The following is a 19,413-nucleotide window of genomic DNA, read 5'->3' as shown; positions in this document are numbered from 1 at the left end:
CGGGTATTACCATGAATGAGTTGGCACAGGTGAAGTGGACTTTAACTCTTCCGTTCTGTGCCTCAGTCTCGTCTACATTCACTGAGATGCTACGCATTGTTCTCCAGACTGAGTTTGACTCCTCTCACCACGAAGATCACCCTTCCTTCGTTCTGCGAATACACATGGCTGTTGATAAAGTGAAGTCTGTTCTGGAAGCCAGGCTCAATCCCTTTCGATCCACTGACGAAGATATGCTGAATATTTATACGCTTGAGACAGTTGATAGTGAGATAGCTGACAGTCTCCTCAGTGTGCGATCTGTTGGAAGCAGAGCGGTTGATCGCTACTTGGACGGTGAAAAAGGTGCCTTTAGCAAAGTAAAGTTCATGAATAATGAGAAGGCGAAACAGAAAAAAGCAACCAATACTTCTAGTGCTGTAAATAGCCTTACCAATGTTGAACTTCAAACTGTCAAAAGGGTATTGGTGAGTGTTGACTTTACAGGCGAAAGAGGACTTCACCATCTAAAGAATTTGCTTTCCCATGAGCTTCTTCCATATGCACCTTCTATATTCCAGAGAAGTGCCATATCTGGAATGGTTGTGCTTCGGACAGGAACAAAGTCAGCTCTTCTGGAGTATTTGAAAACAAAAATCAGCTTGAGCGAGTGGCCCGTTAACCTCGAGATTAGCAGTGAGTCGACTCACTCAAGGGTGGTAGACTTGATGCCCTACCTCAGAAGCCATCCACCAAATCCATCGGAAACCGTTGAGAGCTATGGAAAACGGACATTTTCTACGCTTGTGTCTTTCAACAGCAACGTTAAGGAGCTGCACGTCCTTGCAGATAGATATGATGGGATTTTTGGATATTCCGACGAAGAAGGCAAGGTGATCTGCCTAAAGGACTGCGGTGGTTGCCATGAGCAGCGAGGATGTTCAAACAGGTCTCCGGTAGCTCTAGGTAGACACTCAAACCTAGATGACTGGAACTCGTTGCTCTCAAATTCCAAGACAAAGGCAAGACTGATTGAGCTTCTATTCGGTGAGTTTGAAAACTCAGTTCACCTGCTGCAAGCAGGGTTCACTGTGTACCTTTCAGGAGGCTTTCGAGACCGGATGAGAGTGGTGATGCTCAACAGAAGTGGAAATGCTGATACAAACTTTGAAGAGCGTTTGAGCTGTACCCATGAAGAGGCCGATACAAGAGTTGTGTTACACATGTTGGACTGTTTGGAGAGGGGTTTCGATGTCGTTTTGGTCGATGCGAATGACACAGACATAGTTGTCGTCTTGCTATATCACTATAAGTTATTCCTTGGGAACCACCCAAATTGTGAAAAGCGGAAAGTTTATGTCAGGTTCCACAGCTATTTAGTGCCTATACATCAGCTTTGCAGCAACTTACCGAACGATTTTGTTCACTCCATCTGCCTTCTTCATACGCTTTCAGGGTGTGATACCGTGGGTTTCATGTTTTCTAAAGGAAAACGAGTGGTGGCCAAGGCGGTCGAGAAATGGGGATTGGAGAAACCGATTGCTTTGCTTGTCCAAGAGATACAGAAGTCAAAGCTCGACCCTGCGGTTCTAGAAAAATTCAGTGTGATTTGCAAAAAGGTCGTTGTTGCCTCATACGGAAAAGGCCCAGACCACTTTACCTCTCTTAATGAATTAAGAGTGCATTTGTAACCTCGAAAGCGGGAGCTTAAGTATTTGCCACCATCTGACGCTGCCTTTGAGTGTCATGCTAAGCGCGTGTACCTGCAGTTGGACATTTTTTTGCAAGCAAATCGAGCAAAGCCACAGTTTCTGGATCCCCTGCAATTTGGCTGGATTTTTCAAGACGGTGGGGTTAGGCCAGTTGTGTCTACCCTTCAGGCATTTCCAGAAGGTGTGGTCCCCCAGTACTGCTCGTGCAAGCGCTGTACAAAAAAAGGTTCATGTGCTGGAAATAGACCTTGCGATTTACTTTGTGGCTGTGGTGGGAAGTGTTTTATGGACGAGTTTGATATGCTTTATGGATAATTTGATATGCTGAGCTACTTTTTAACTTTTGTAGTAACAAGTGCCGTTCACGAAATCCGTAGCAGGTGTTAGTATAGTAATCTTTTTTTTTGTTTATTCAAGCTTATTGAATAATAATCTTGTCAAGTTTACTAATAATTCTGATTAGGAATGAAAGAGAGTTGTAATCAAGGTCATTGTTGAGTATAGTGGCAATCTTCCTGTCTGAGATAATAAAACTATCCGCTACCAGCTGAATCTAGGCGTGAAATTTTTTCCAGCGCGAAAAACAAAAAATTAAAATTGCAAGTTTCAAGGTCATTCGCGATGGTCCCTACTGTACTCGTCACTTCTGGCATCAGTTACGAAAGATTTGGCGATCATTGTGGAAATTTTTCCGAAACGTGATTTAATAGTAAAAAAAACGCGAATTTTTTAATTTTCGGGGTCAAGCACCCCCCGGCCGAGTATATAACGCCCATTTTCGTGATCAGCGCTATCGATTACCCCATATTCCGTTGTCAAACCTTCTGCTGCTCACTGATCACCTACCCGACACATTTTCGTTGAGTGGCTCCCTGACTATGATGAAATATGTATCCAATTAATTAATTTAATTTAGAGTATTTTATGAAACGATATCATATTGCAAAGTTTTGAAATTATCATTGTAACTTGGTATATTGTTCTTCTGAAGACAAAAATTCAGAATCGTCTTTACTTTTATTGAAGGGGTATTTTTACTCAAATGTCTGTTTCACCTTTGAGATGCCTCTTCTTTGGGCCCACTGAATGTTGGCTTGATAATGGTTTTCCCTTCTTTTTGTCAGGTCACGTTACTTTCCTTTTTGAGAAACAACAGGATAGGTTGCTTCTTTCGTGAGTCTCATAGGCTCTGTCTTTGCTTGTCTCCAAACTTCTTGGCCGAGAAGAGAGGCTATTGCTTTCCTTGTAAAACTAGCTTTGACTTGTTTTGAATGTCCAGGAGTAGGGATCAGGTGACTGACGGTCAGAAACATGCTCAGCTCTTTGCATTTGGAGTTCTTCATCTGATCTCCAACTTCAAATATTGATGTCATAATTTGTGGTTGCCAGTTCTTGTTTTTTTCCTACAGGATTGTTTCTGGAATAGAGGAGCTTGTTGTCCAAATATTGATGTCATAATTTGTGGTTACCAGTTCTTGTTTTTTTCCTACAAGATTGTTTCTGGAATAGAGGAGCTTATTGTCCAAATATTGATGTCATAATTTGTGGTTGCCAGTTCTTGTTTTTTTCCTACAGGATTGTTTCTGGAATAGAGGAGCTTGTTGTCCAAATATTGATGTCATAATTTGTGGTTGCCAGTTCTTGTTTTTTTCCTACAGGATTGTTTCTGGAATAGAGGAGCTTGTTGTCCGTGGGATTTTTAATGTCTTTGTTGCGGAAAGAGACTGTGTTTAGTTTTGTAGTCCAGTAAAACAGCGAAAATAAAATGGAAACTTGTATTAATAGGAAATGACCTTTCAATTCTCCAAATACTTTACAAATTATGATTCTGATTTTTCAGCCCCCTTTGAACTTGCTGGAGTGGAAATGGGATGGAATTTACGAATTCTGATTTCATTCTTAGTCTCCCAGGACTTTAGTATCAAGTCAGTCTCAAGAAAGAAACTGGACCCTTTCAAATAGTTACTTACTGCTTAACTGTTATCCAAAAAGAAAATATCAAAGTCAAGCCAAAAACCAAGTGAGACACTTCGAAGTGCTGTGAAAAATTATATTCAGAAATTCTTCGATCGAAAACCCTTCTCTCCTTTCTTCAGAGAAGTCTTACAAATTCTACAAGAATGCAAAAAAAGCGGTGCAGACACAAGCACTTTCACGCAAAAATTGGAAAGAGGGGCTTCACCGCTTATAATAACAATTCTCGTCTGTCATTCAAGGTACTTACCTCATAAATTTCGAGTTGATGAAAGAAAATAAAACTTACAAAAGATTCCTGCTGAATATTTGTATCAGGGTGGTTTTGGAACCCATGAGCCCATTTTATGCCTCTTATCATACGATCAAAAATTCATGCACAATTTTGTTCCAACGAAACGCAAGACAACTAAAAAATTCAACTAAAAAATTGGCAGTGGAGGAGGAGGATTAAGTTTTTTTGAGGGGTCAAAAATGCATTGTCTACCTCTGATAATCCAGATCCCTGCATCTTGCATATTTCTTATTTAAATAAGGTGCCACATAAGGGAATAATTTTAGCTTGGAGTCAGGTCATTTTACACTAAGTCAGAGCTTAGTTCGTTTTTTCACAAAGCAGGTCCATAGCTAAGAATTTGTCAGCGTATGCAAGAAATATTGGAATGATGGAAAAGCTAAGAAATATATTCTCGAACTATCTGATGAGATTAATTTATTTCTCTTTGGTTCATGCATATTTGGTGTATTGCGTTAGTCTGGTCTGTTGCATTTGCAGTTTATTTGAAGCAACTACGTGTGATGCAGAACCTGGCACTCCGAGTGTTGACTGGAGATAGCAAAGGAACATCAGTTGGATTTCAATATTTACAGTTAAATATTATCCCTCTCTCAAGTCTAGGAAAATTTTATCATGTATCATTCGTGTATAAGTTTTATTCCAAATTAGTTCCTAAGCATTTCCGAAATTTGTTTACTTCTGATGATGAAATACACAATTATCCTGCACGATTCTCATTCTCTGATCTTTAGTTTTTGGACCAAGTGCAGACTTACTCGTTATTGCATCAAATTAAGATTTAGCTCATGCTGCAACAATTGATTTTTTTTTGACACATCAGAAATTTATGGTAATAGTAGTAATATTTTTAAGGTTCTTCCCTTTTTTGCCCCTTATATTTTATAGCTTAGATAATGGATTTCTGTTTAAATTCTATGGAAAATTTGAGTAGAATGCCCGATTTCCGATCAGGAGTAAGCTCCATTTTGCACGGAGTCTGTTCACTGTTTAGATTTAGCTCGTTTTTACCCTAAGCCTGGACTGATCCCGCTTCAAACCAAGACCAGAACCAGCTGCTTATTCCACCAGCCCAGTTCATACCTGACATTTTAGCTTTTTTTTTTTTTTTTGCACTGAGTTTGTCCGCTGCGTGGTCAGTCCATAGCGCTGATTTTTACATCAAGACAGGATTTGGGTCGGTTTTATACCGAGTGTGGACATGGCTCTTTTTCTACTGAATCACGACATAGTTCGTTTTTACACTATTCAATACTTATTTCGTCTTTGCATTGAGTTAGGACTTACCTCATTTTGCAACGAGTCATGGCCGTATTGTAGCAGGATATAGCTCGGTTTCACACCGAGTCAAGAATCAGCTAGTTTTTACAATAAATCATTCGACAGACTGCTCCTATACCATCTTTGCACCAAGTCAGAATTTTGCTCGGTTTTGCATAAAGTCAGTTTGCAGCTTGAGTTAGCTCTTTTTGTCACTATAACAAGACAAATATCGTTTTTTACCGAATCAGTTCTAATTTTGTTTTTGTGGCAAGACAGATTCCAGCATGGACTTGGCTCATTGTTGCACAAAGTCAGATCTAAAATCAGACTTTGATCGGGGCTGACCTTGATGTCTAAAGATAAAAAAGTAAGACCAGCCATGGCCGTATATGTGGGGGGTTACCTCTTCCTCAGTATCTCGCTCTTTACCCTGAATTTAGACCCTTTCTTCAATTCTTAAAGAACGACTACTGTAACACAAGGACCGTTTAATTTGAATAAGGAACTTTCTTGAAACTGCTTAAAAACTTTAGCGGGAAAAGAGGGATATTATTGAGGTGACCTCCCCCCCCCCTCATACACGGAATTATTTCTGTTCGTTTTAAGTTTTAATGTTGCTCCTTACTTCCAGTTGAAAAAAAACTTATTTTTTATTTAATTACTACCTTGGCTAGTAGAATGTGTTCGAAGAAACCATATCAACAGGTTCGTTTTCGATTCTAAGCATTTGTTCTCGATTGGGTCTCTGAGTGAAGGACTACATTCTTTTCATCTGCACTCTTCTGAGTGACTTACTGAGTCTCATTAACATTTATGAAGGATTCATAGCTAAGGTTTTAATTTTGCCATAAGGGGAGGGATGTTGGGCTCGCGTCTGATTTGACAGCATCCGATATCATATTAGTATTAACTTAGTTTTTAATTTTTTTTAGTATCTCGTCACCTTTTTGTTCACATCAATAACGACGAAGACCACACTGCCTTTCCATAATACAAATAGCAAAAGGTAAAACAATGAGGAATATTTTAGGACAGAAAGACTTTTTTCTAAATGAATATATCGGTTTTATATCTAAGAACCGTCATCTGCAAAACACATATCAATATATAGTAAGACTTGCAATAAAATGCATGATCATTAAGACTAAAAACAAAAAAACCCAACAAAACAGTCATGACACCATCACTTCAATGAATTTCAACCAGAACAGAAAAATAAACGAGAAACAGGGCAATTTATGCAGATAAAACAAATCAGGAACATATCTTCAGTGCAATTCTGCTTTTTTGGCAGCTAGTCTAAAAGGATTTTTTTTATACAAGTTCATTGGTATTAACTACTGATTTTGCAATGTAAAATGTAAAGCAATTTTTAATTAAATTTGTGTATAATGTGTTGAGTGAATACCTCACCCTAGCCATTTCACCCTTTTATTGAACAAGTCGTTCGGGAGACAATAGAGATTAAACTTCAAATAAATAATAAAACTTCTTTAAAAGAGATTTGGCAGAATATTTTTATAAAGATCTGGGTCAGGTTTCATACAAGTCATTATGATCTTCACTAACTCCATACGAATGTAGACGGTTTTCATTAGGAATTGCTTAATTGTAATGTGGCTTTTATGCCCGCTATTTAAACTCTTTCGCGACCACAGTCAGTACGAAAATAAATCCAACTTTTCCTGTCTGTCGAAAGGACGTTTTTGAGTGCCGACTAAACACTTCTCGATCTTTTCTCACTCACTGGGTTGTCGACACTGGAAGAGCAGCCATTTTCTTTTAGAATCCCTTGAAAAATCTGTCCCTTTGAGTTTTGCATAGCAATTTTAAGCGCCATTTGCATCAGTCTGAGTTTGTATTTCTTTTTTGTTGTTGTGAAATCCTTTTTTAAATCAAGCATACAACATAATAAAAATAAGCTACTTAAGAAGTAGAGCCTGTAAATTGGTTGGAAAACACTACACAATGTAGATAAAAAAAAATAATGAAACAAAAGGTAAAAGGAATTCATAAATATACGAAAAAGTTTAATATTGAACTCAACAACTGATTTCCAAACTTCGGAGCATGACGCTAGCTGTACAAGCTGTTAATAGATAGCATTCTTAAAACCTATATGATGTTTTTTATTTAAAAAATTAGAATAAAAAAAAAACTAAAATAGTTGTCGTTTATAAAAAAAAGAAATGTTTAAAGAATCAAGAATAAAGTGATAAAAACCGTATTTTTTTTAAATAGGTATTTACTGTTCACCCTGCATAAGATGTATTTATGATTATATTTCTTTTCTTTTAGTTAAATGACATTGCAAACGGACAGAAGAGGCTAGAATCGAAGCTTTCGTATCAGAAATATTTTTTGATCCTTCAATTTTTTCTGGTTTTGTCCCTTATCATCTTCACTTTTAAAGGACAGCTAATCCGACAAATTACAGATGGGACCTGTCCGGCGCCATAGGAACTGCAATTGATCAACACCTGCCTGCACGAAATATGTTGTGATGTATTCAGGGCATTAATGTCACCGTGGGAACATTCCAAATTTTCATATTTTAATATTCGAATACTGCTATATTCTTTTTTGTGTATTTTCCAGTGTGGATATTGATTTTCTGTGCCAATGAGTGGGATATTTTTGGCTATTCAAAATAATTTAAGTATGTGCTGTAAAAAAAAAAAAAAAAAAAAAAAAAAAAAAAAAAAAAAAAAATGCGTTACACATTGCAGCAAGTAGATTTTCCTAATATCTGCTTAAAATCTATTGTTTATAATAGGTAGCTAAATAAGAATCATAAAATTATCCCTCTAAGGAGGTTATAAGAATCTGAAGTCCCTTAGGTACTGCAATAAAGCTCAAGTTGTTTTGTTTTTGTTCAGTGTTGCCAAAATTTATTATTATTTTCCCGCTTTTTTATTTATAACTATTATCCTTCTTCTATGTTACTCCAGGGAGATTTTTTTATTTCGTCAAATTTTTGTCAAGGATATTAGAATTATTTTTTTAATTTTAGCATGCAAGTTCTCAAACATCAAAAACAAGAAGAACAATAGGGAATTCTTCTCGTAGGACTGATAAATAAAGGGATATGGAACAAGGCATTTCATTGAAATGAAAGAAGAATAATCAAAACATTTTTAATTATTCTTATTTCATTTTAGTGAATTGTCTTGTTTCATCCCCCTTTATTTATCAGGCCTGGTTGAACTTCGCTGAAGTAAAGATACTGGGACTGTTTAAAAAATAATTATATTTTAGTGTTATTGGTCGTATGTTGTTTTAAGTCTTTTTTCTATTATATATTTATGTTTTGCTGTGGATGGCCCTTGGACATAGGGCTGAAATATTCATTCAAATTAGAATTCCACAGTCTTCCGAAAAGAATTCCCTATTGTTCTTCTTGTTTTTGATGTTTGTGATGGAAAGGCAGTGTGTTCTTCGTCCCTATTTAAGCATAAAAGTTTAAATGGCTTCAAAAGTAATGAAGCTTCTTGGAATACTTTTGATTTTAGCCTCTATTGATTTTCTCCTCCTCTTTTTTGGAGATGCAATATAACCATATACATAAATCAATGATTTAATTTTTCACCCGAAGTCATTAAGAGATAACGAAGATTCGACGTCGTAAAAGGAGGGGCGTAAAAGACATTGAAAATAATTTTAGGTCTAAATTTTTGGGTTTACGTGGTAGGGGGTATTTTGGCTTATTAGTAAGGGAGCTTATTCTGCCTCTAACACCACTAGGTAGATTTTTTTGTTTAATTTTACATTTTGTGCAGCAACAAACATTGGCTTCAGCATGTCTTTAGCTTTGACGTTTTATAGTACTTCCACTGATAATCCGTTTTTGGAGCTATAATCGAGTTTTCACAATGATTCGTAAAAAAAAATACATTAATTTGTCTTTGTTACGTTATCTTACGGAGGTCATGTTACTTTAAGGATATTAATGTTATGTTTTCTGTATTAGGGAGGCCATCTCTCACCATTGTTACCCTTTTGCATACTATTGTGTAATAAAACCTTAACATAGAGAGCAGTAATTTCTTCATCAGGAATGGCAATATTCAACTTGGTTTAATTTAATTGTAAAAGGATATTTAATTCACAGATACCCTTGCAAAGGTACAAATATTTAAACGTAATACAGAAATAAATAGAAATAAATCACGTTGATTCTAAGGGCACTTAAAGAGTGACACATAGCTAGTAATGTTAAAATCTACTAGTAAAAGGCTTGGTATTGCCCAAAGTGAAGGGAACTAAGTTCTATAATGGAAATCAAATCAACTTTACAATTGGACAAGATAGGTCTCGTATCTTCTAAGAATTGGAACAGATAGTGTGCATTAAGATCAGTGATGCCACTTGGCAAGAGGGGCAGAGAGGGACATTCGTCTCCTCTATATTTTTTGCCTTTCCCTCTGATCTTGAAAAATACTTTTTTAGGCGTGTTTTCTTTAAAAACGGCTTTTCTGGTATTTTCATTAGAGAATAGAAAAAAAAATGCAAATCCTTCCTCCCCCCCTCGGTATTGAAAAATACATTCCCTCCTATTTTCGTGAAACCTTGTTTATGTTTCTTTTAGGGTCACTTAAGAAAAAAAGATAAAAATTCACTTAAAAAGTCTTCTATCATCGGTAAAAATCAAATCACTGAGCAATAAGCATTGTTCTTTCATTTAGGGCAATGCCGTATTTGATTGCCTAAAATAGGCCGGTAAATACCACAGGTTTGCTAGGCAAAGATCTCTTCTTGCGCCTGAGATATAAATAAAGATAAACATGTGAGAAAAATTAGTGACAAATGTAAATTTTTATAATTTGTTGGGACAATTAATAAAACCATTTATTTTCCTTTATAAAAAAGAGAACAACAATGTGAGATACTTCTGGGTGTCAGTTATTCTGGGACTATATCACTGCATTTCTAGAGAGTAATTCTCCTAATTTAGGTCATAGATGTCTCAGAAACTCGAGTTAAAAGTAATTCTATCCAGTGGATAAGTAATCATGGCATGCTGGAGCACGCTATAATAAGTGACGTAAGTAATGCCATCTACATCTGTAAAATTCTATGAAGATATGCTATGACTACATACCTCATCATTTTAAGGCGAGAACTTTTTATTTTCTATTGTGAATCTTTTTGTTTGTACGGTTATCGAAAAGGATAATAAACCCGAATGTGCAAATTTTTGAAATTCATATAAACATTTTTTTTTCTTTCTTTTCGTCTGCCCAGATGCTTGGATTTGTTTTGTCTTGTTTTATTCCACAGAAAATAACAACTACAAATTTGCACTTTAATATCTAAAGACTATTGTTTAGCTTAGTGAAAAGCTCCTTTTTGATTATAGACACCGCATTCAAAATTGACTCTTTTTGTTGTGTTTCAGCTAGTCGTGTTTTGAGAAACATTCTAAAGGTGCTTGACGTTTAATTCAAAATAGTGGCGTTACGTTTACCTATGTTTCTTAGCAAGTCTAGGGTTCTGCACAAGTATCCCTCAAGGTAAATACACAATTTTTACCAAATAAATTTCAGCGTCAACATTATTTAATAGAAAGTGTAATGATCAGTTTTTTTTTGTTTTTTTTTGCCGTCAATTAAGGTTTATATTGCCTGAGCAGTTTTTGGTGTCTTATTCTTCTGTTTTTCCTGCGGTTTTAATATTTTCACGGAAGACGACGATTTTGCTGTCATTGTATAGCTGAGATTGTGTTCCATCCATATACCGAAATATATTTTATAAATTTGGTGTACATAGTTTTTTTTTTAGATGGAAAATGGGTTGGATATTCGTTGATAACTGTTGAAAAAAGGAGAATTTTGCTATTTTTAAGCAAATTTAGATCCTTCTCAAATAAAAAGTTTAAGCAATATCGTAATTCTGGCTTGGTGAATGGATAGATCTGAGAATAATGAATCCAGCAATATGAATCTCTTCTCTTTTTGGTGAATACTGCAGCTACAGAATTACCAGAAAATCCCTTGTTTCAGAGGGAACGTATATCTTAAAAGTTTGTAAAATATAACTGGCCTTAATTTCTCGATCAGTATCAATTTTGTTCTTGTTTCGTCGCTTTCGTTGGGTGCATAGATTTATATCCACACCTCCAACCTGTGTTAACGACCCTAAAAAGTACTGTATTAGTTGGTGGAGCTTGTGCACACTCCGCAAAACGTGGCTTTTGCGAGAAACACGTCAGTGTGATTCTAGGCTCAAGTGCTACATACTATCAATTAAAGTGATAATTACGAGACGAAAATTTTTTTGCGTTTCGGCCGCACCTATGCTTTAGTTGGACAGGATATAAAGAGCAGCTGTTTTCCCCATGAATTGATTCTATTTTGTTGCCCGGATTTGATTATATTTTGAGGTAATAAGCGTCTTATCTTCGTTGAATATAGTCTTTGTTTTCTGTCTTGTTTGCTTTTCAATTCGCTGCCATTTTTCTGGATCATTTAGGGAAACATGTATTTGTTAGTTTGTAATTGATAGTCATTAATAATATTGAATCCTTGATATCCTTGAGAAGTTTTCTTTTCTATTTTGTATGTTTGGAAATGATTTTGATGTTGACAATCGATCCTGGTATTTTCTTTTCATAAGAATAAAATTATTTTTGGATGGTTTTTCCTTATAATACTTATAATACTAATAGTTATAGAGTGGTTGATTGTCTGATGAAGATAATAATTATGCTCCTTTCAAAATTGGAGCGTCTGAATGGAATTGAAGGGTCTGAGCTGGGGAACCAGAGTTTTCTTGAAATCTCGGGATTTTTCTGTTACATTTTTTTTTCTAAATTATCTTGCATTTCCTGCGTAGTATGTTTTTTTTTGGGGGGGGGGGGGTGCGTCTCTCACATCCTGTGAAAACAGTTTTTGCGTACATCCTCTTTTCAGAGAAAATTTGCTCATTGAATCGATCTTTAACTGACTGTCAATTCTTCGTAATTCTATTTAAGGGACCTGACAAGAGAATCTTTGTGCATTCAATGTGAGGAATCGCTTCTCGATCCTCTTTTTGAGAAAATGCCTTTTATATATCAGAAGAGAATATGAAGGGTTCTATAACAGTTTCTTATCTAAAGTTTTTAAAGTTCTTATCTGTTTTTATCTAAAGACGGCATTCAATGTTGGATTAAAAATGCTTTTTTGGCGAATCTAACTTTCCTTATAGTGATTGAGTTTGATAGTAGTTACATAGTTTGATGCTGCGGACAGTGTCTGAGATGGGTGTCTCATTCCATTAAAAAAAAAAAAATTAGGCCTTGCCGTTGAGATGCCCTTGTCCTTGTGCACAGTGCCTTGTGAGATGACCTACCCAGGGGCATAGTTGAGGGTAGTTGCTCCCCCCCCCCATAATCTGGAGAAAACATTTTCTATATAGCCCATGCTCACTGACTGTCTGGATATGGACCCCTCTTACCCCTCCCCCAATAAAAATGGTGAAGCTACGCCTCTGGCCTTACCCTTGGGCATGAATTAGCCTTAGATGAGTTTAATGCTATTGACAGATTAGCCCTCTCCCCAATCCCCTGTATTCAAACGTTCATCAGCAATTTTCAATCGCTATTAAATAAAAACTAAACATCGCCGCTGCATGGAAGTAGTTAGTTATATGAACTGCAAATGTTTTTCATTTAGTTTGTTCTCAATTGACTTCTAAAAGAAAAAAATAAGTTTAAGTAACCAAAGACAGATAATCTACATCAGAAGGGTGTATGGAAAGAGACTAGGTAATATTATTTACTTTGACAGACTTTCATATACTTTGCCTGTTGCTCTTAGAGTTTGGAGTTCTGTTTTTTTTTTTTTTTGCTTTTTATGGCACTTGGTATTAACCAAGTGACATGTAGTGATCGCAAATTCTGTTGGTCTGTCGGTCTGTCTGTCCTGGTTTTGCTAGTTTAGGCACTTCCAGATAAGCTAGGACGATGAATTTTGGCAGGTGTATCAGGAACCAGAGCAGATTAAATTAGAAATAGTCGTTTCCCCGTTTCGACCATATGGGGGGGGGTTGTTTAATTCGGGAAAATTAGTAAAAATGAGTTAGGCCTATTTTTAACTTACGAACGGGTCGAATCTTAATGAAATTTGATATTTAGAAGGATATCGCGTCTCAAAATTTTTAATTTAAATCCAGACCAGATTTGGTGACATCGGCGGGTAGTTGGAAGGGGAAACCTAAAATTTTGGAAAGCGCTTAGAGCGGAGGGATCGGGATGAAACTTGGTGGAAAAACTACTTGGAAGTCCTAGATATGTAATTGACTTAACCGGAACAGATCCGCTCTCTTTGGGGGAGTTGGGGGGAGGGTTAATTCTGAAAAATTAAAAAAAAGAGGTAATTTTAACTTATGAAGGAGTTATTGAATCTTAATGAAATTTTGTATTTTAGAAATGAGGCATTTTTAACTTACGAAGGAGTGATCGGATCTTAATGAATTCTCATATTTAAAGGACCTTGTGGCTCAGATCTATTATTTTAATTCTCGACCGGATCCAGTGTCGTTTGGGGGGGGGGCGGAAATCTTGGAAAACGCTTAGCGTGGAGAGATCAGGATGAAAATTGGTGGGAAGAATAAACAAAAGTCCAAGATGCGTGACTGACACAACCGGACCGGATCCACTCTCTTTTGGGGAGTTAGGGGGGAGGGGAGTAATTGAGAAAAATTAGAAAATATGAGGCATTTGTAACTTACGAACGATTAATCACATCTTATTGAAATTTGATATTTAGGATCTTGTGCTTCAGAGCTCTTATTTTAAATCAAGACCAAATCCGGTGACATTGGGGGGAGGGGGGAGTTGGAGTGGGAAACTGGAAATCTTGCAAAACGTGAAAATTTAGGTTTCTTTATCTTACGAATGGGTGATCAGATCTTAATGAAACTTGATATATAGAAAGATTATATGTCTCAGATGCTCAATTTTCATTTTGAACCGGAACCGGGGACATAGGGGGCTGGAGGGGAAAGCAGAAATCTTGGAAAACATTTACAGTGGAGAGATCTGGATGAAACTTGATGGGAAGAATAAAGACAAGTTCTAGATACGTGATTGACATAATTGGAATGGATCCACTGTCTTTGGGAAAGTTGGGAGGGGGTGTTAATTCGGAAAAATTAGAAAAACTGAGGTATTTTTTACTTAAGAACCAATGACCAGATCTTAATGAAATTTGATGTTTAGAAGGAACTCATGTCTCAGAGCTCTTAATTTAAATCCCGACTAGATCTGGTGAGATTAGAGGGAGTTAGAGGAGGAAAACAGAAATCTTGGAAAACGCTTAGAGTGAAGAGATCAGGATGAAACTTGGTGGCTAGAATAAGGAAATGTCGTAGATACGTGATTGACGTAACCAGACTGGATCTGCTGTCTTGGGGGAGTTAGGGGGGTCCATTGCTTTGGAGAGTATGGTGCTTCTGGATGTGCTAGGACGATGAAAATTGGTAGGTGTGTCAGGGACCTGCACAAATTGATTTGATAAAGTTGTTTTCCCTGATTTGAACATCTGGGGGAAGGGTGAAAGGAGTTACTTACGAGTGGGTGATCTTAATAAATTTTGATATTTAGAAAGACGTTGTGTCTCAGAGCTCTTATTTTAAATCTCGACCGGCATTAAGCCTCTGAATTTTCTTTTAAATCAATCTATTAATTCTTAGAATTTTGCCAGAGCTCATGCCATACGAGCTCTTGGCTCTTGCCTCTTCCGACCTCGTCACAAGTGATATAATAATAAGCTCTTAGCTCTTGTTTTAATGCTTGAACCGAAATGAATTGAAAAAGAAACGAATATAGAGAAAAACAATAAATACGGATGCAAATTTCCCTCTTAAATTCATCCGACGTTTGAAAAATGGTATCAATTAAACAGGCATTATGTAAATGTGTTAAATTCTTTAAAAAAAAAATGTTTCGTCGTGAAAAGTATAATTGATAGTTTAGTTACGTTATTATCAATATTGTTCAGAGACACAAAGTTCCGGTCCATTTCCGAACCTATAATTTACTTTATAGTATGTAAATAATAAAATAAATAAAATTAACAATAAGAAAAACTGTTTTTCTGCTTTGATGGACGTATGCAGGGGTTGTTTGTCTAACTCATAAAAACGTAACAAAAATGAATATAAAATTTTTTTTGACACGTTTGTTAAGTCTTGTTGTAACCCTCCCCCGAAAAAATACTTTTGCAACCCCTACCCCTCACAAATAAAATCCTGGATACAACCCTGCCTACGTTAGTAATTTGAACAGCTGGGCACCTGAACGAAGCCTCGAACTTACTCAGCCATCAAAATACAAAGGACGAACAAGACACACAATCAAACAAAAAGGGAAGATCCGTGGACATGCAAAGCTGTAATTAGTAAGTATAAGCAACAATGAAGTCAAAAATATAAGAACCTCGAATCAGTGACAACAGTCCTAAATAATCACTATCAATTAGGGTATTAGCCCTAATGAGTTTCGACGCTTTAAATTTCTGACCCAGGCATATCAAAAATCGTAAGGTTTTTGATATGGTATCCTTTTGGTAGGGACTAAATTTTTGAATAGACAACTTATTTTATTTACTAAAAAATCTCAAAATTAGTTCACGATTTAAAATTTGACATTTAATTTTAAAATCAGTATGGTTACAGTATGTTCTTGTATACCTAAATAGTCATGAATAAAAGGCTTGGTAGGTAATATTTGAGTGTATATTACTTTCAGGGAACGGGATGTCCATATTGTACTTCTTGTTGAAGCACTAAATGGTAGGGTTGGTTAGCACGTGATCTACATAACCTAACTGTTTACTGGACTCATTTTATTAAATCTGTTCAGTCCTCCCTGTAAATACTTATGAAGTAGGCTAAACAAATGAAATGTCAGGATGAAAACAGTTTTAGTCACCCAATTAGGAAGAATAAGTTTGTATTTGTAGTTATATTTCCTGTAAGTTACTAAATTTGTCAGATATTCATATCACTGGTATCAGATAATATAGTCTTATCCTGGGAATCATCTCTAGCCTACGAAAGTTTTAAGATTATTTTACCAAATTTATTGCTTCAATTTTTAAATTATATCAGGTATAAATGAAATTGCTGTCACCTTTCCAGAAAGTCGCAGATTTTTTGCAAGTTTACATCATCCATCTTAGACTGGATGTCACTTTTATGTTATCAGAATTTTGGAATATTTTTGTGATTATCTCTTTACCAGATGGTAGTTAACCTTACTATCAACGTATCATGGCAATTAAGGAAACAATGTTTCACCTGACTTGGCAACCACCTTAAATTAACCTAATGGAATTGAGAAAAATCTGAAGATAAAACCACTTTCAAACGTAGGTTTAAAGATGAAACTTCTAGTCTTTATGTGTTTTGTTGGTTTTGTTGTAGCTCGTTCTGTAGGTGATTTAAAAATTCAACGATGCGGCCCACATTTGGCTGATACGATAACATTAGCTTGTCAGGGGAAAGTTCCGTATAAGGCTCTGGCTTGGAAAACAGTTGATAGAAGTACGCATATTGAAACAGGTGGGTTTTATCATCTTTCTCCCTCCTCTCTTTCTCTTACTCTCTCTCTCTCTCTCTCTCTCTCTCTCTCTCTCTCTCTCTCTCTCTCTCCCTCTCTCCACTCTCTATCTCTTCTCTTTTTTTTTTTTTCTCTCTCTTTTCCATTTTAGCAATGTTTCTCTCTCTCTCTCTCTCTCTCTCTCGTTGCTAAAACTGACCATTATCAACTTATATGTACTATCGGAGTACCAGCCTGAGGACATGCGTGTTTTGCTGTATATTTGATTAAATTTGCAATTGCTCTGCCATTTGAAGGCTTTTACTGAAAGATTTTGGGTTTATGTTCTGTGACTTTTATCCTTTAATGTTTACTTCGCAAACTAAATTTCAATCAAAGAAGTTTAAGTTGCAGAAAATTTTATTAGAGAATTTTGTTCATTACTTCAAAATTTCAGTTTGAATTACTTATTACTTATCTTATTGGATTAATTTTTGTAACTAAATTAAAAGTTAAATGCGATTGTTATCACAAGAGCCCAGTGAAAAGGCGATGAAAATGCGTACATGTATCATGACCAATGGCAGAAATTTTCGGGGGTGGGGGTGGGGGTGGGAGCCTGTACAAAGAGGGTGCAAACACAAGGTCTGCCCTTAAAGTCCTCCCTCTGGCGTCCGATTACCGTCTTTCTCTAACAATTGGATTATGTTTAGAAGATTCTCGAAGTTAAAATCGAAAATTTGCTTATTAAAAAAAAAACATACCTCAATATTTACTGTAGTTTAATATGATGGTTTGCATTGTTAGTTTTGCGCCAGTACAAAGACTTTTACTAATTGTTGGGATAAATTTTGTAGATATAGAAGAGAGTGGAGATTTGTAATTTCTACTTTCTTTATTGGTATTGTCACGATTCGCATTCTTTCCTTCGAAAGAATTCACAAATTTAAGTTGTGCGTTATTTCTTCGATGTGAAATACTGAAATATGGGCTAGGGTATTCTTTGATGTAGGCCTATCTTTCGATTCTTCTTTTTTAATATACCAATTGGCCGTTCACAATCTTGCAAATAAAAAAGAGAAATGTTCAGAATTATTGCAGGTTGACATTTCAGGGCTACGCAATAATTGTGTTTCTTACAACGATAATTAAACGTGAAAAAAGTGTTTTCAAATGAGATTACTCTTGTAAATACTAAATCGTTATACTTGTTTCACTTTAAAATGCTTTAAGACTATAGAGCCTGGAATAGATTAACGGTAAATGTTAACATTTATCTAGGAATTTTTACATATGCAACTAAATGAATTAATAAAAGTTTTTGTAAAAAAATGAGCGAATCCTTTGACTTTTGATAATGTAGCTACTCAAACTGGATTGCATGACAGCTTACACTGAGCTGAGTCTGCGTCTGGCGCTTCAACAAACCCTTTCGCTCAGCTCTGTTTGGAAATTATTTTCTTAAATGTATCTCTAATTTTTTTTAATTCTAAATCACTGACAGTTCTTGGTTGTCGGCTATAGATTTTGTCCTTGGTTACCCTGTCCCTATTCAAGTCTAGTTGGTATGTCATTCAATTAATTGTGCTTCTTTGTCCAGTCCATTTTACTAGGAATGTTCCTTGAGGGGGTGTCGGTAGGGAGCCTAAATTTATCAACTTGGACCCACCAAGTTTCATAAAAGTACTAAAGTACTAAAAGCGCAAAAGTGTACGAAAAGTAATAAGACACCAGCAGAGGATGGGATCCCTTGTAAATATATAAGGCCTTGTCAAATATATAAGACGACATAGACGTTTCCAAAAGACTAAAAGATAGTCTTTGTTCTGGTCAGAAGCATGAGAATCGTGGACTTCTGGGAAAAGTACCAAACTTGGTGGAAATATTGATTAAACCACGGGAAATCTAATGGTGACGGTAAGCATGTCGACAGGGTTCTCTAAAGCATGTTTACGAGTGCCTGAAGTTCTAAAAAATGCGCAAGTTTACCAGCATCTCTACAAAAGCATCTAAACCTCTAAATATACATTTTAAGATATGACGATTGCAATGGTGGCTTTATAAAAAGTAAAGGATCGCTCTGAAGCGTGTTTACGAGCGCCTGAAGCTCTAAAAAAATGCGCAAGTTTACCATCATCTCTACAAAAGCATCTAAACCTCTAAATATACATTTTAAGATATAACGATTGCAATGGTGGCTTTATAAAAAGTAAAGGATCACCCTGAAGCAAGTGATAGAGCGCCAAAAAAGCGCGTAAAGCACAAAATAATAGCGCCTATCTCATGTAATACCAAAACAGGCAAAAACATAGTTTAGAGTACTAGACGTCTTAAGATTATAAGCAGCAGCTCGTTTCTGCGCGTCAAAGCGTAAGTTTGCGCTCAAAAGCGCGCAAAAAACTGATGGAAAGTTTGAAGAAACTCCGGAAAAGTGGTAATGTAGTACATAGTACGGGGAACCCAATACTCACAGGTAGAAAGTTGAGTGATCGCTTCATAGCACCTTTGGAGTCGATGAAAAATGCGCTAAAAGCGCAAAACTAATCTGCTTGCTACAGAAAGTTCAGATTTGGTAGAAACACGGTTTGAAATAGCGAGAGCCAGAATTTGGTCCTGGCATGTCTTAATGCCTGCTTGAACCGCAAAATACAGAGCGCGTTTTAGAG

General features: G+C 36.2%; 1 protein-coding gene across 1 annotated transcript in view; it reads left to right on the top strand.

Annotated features, from left to right (window-relative positions):
* The window catches only part of LOC136028187 (motile sperm domain-containing protein 2-like), a 105,271-nt gene that overhangs the window by 65,688 nt on the left and 20,170 nt on the right, over positions 1–19,413 (top strand). Inside the window, exon 10 of the mRNA XM_065705890.1 lies at positions 7,522–10,736. Coding sequence (XP_065561962.1) covers positions 7,522–7,683 — 162 coding nt within the window. The 3' untranslated portion in view covers positions 7,684–10,736. The remainder of the gene's footprint in view (positions 1–7,521; positions 10,737–19,413) is intronic.

The sequence above is a fragment of the Artemia franciscana genome, chromosome 6 (genome assembly GCF_032884065.1).
Source record: "Artemia franciscana chromosome 6, ASM3288406v1, whole genome shotgun sequence".
NCBI lineage: Eukaryota > Metazoa > Arthropoda > Branchiopoda > Anostraca > Artemiidae > Artemia > Artemia franciscana.
This window is presented reverse-complemented; position numbering and strand designations above follow the sequence as displayed.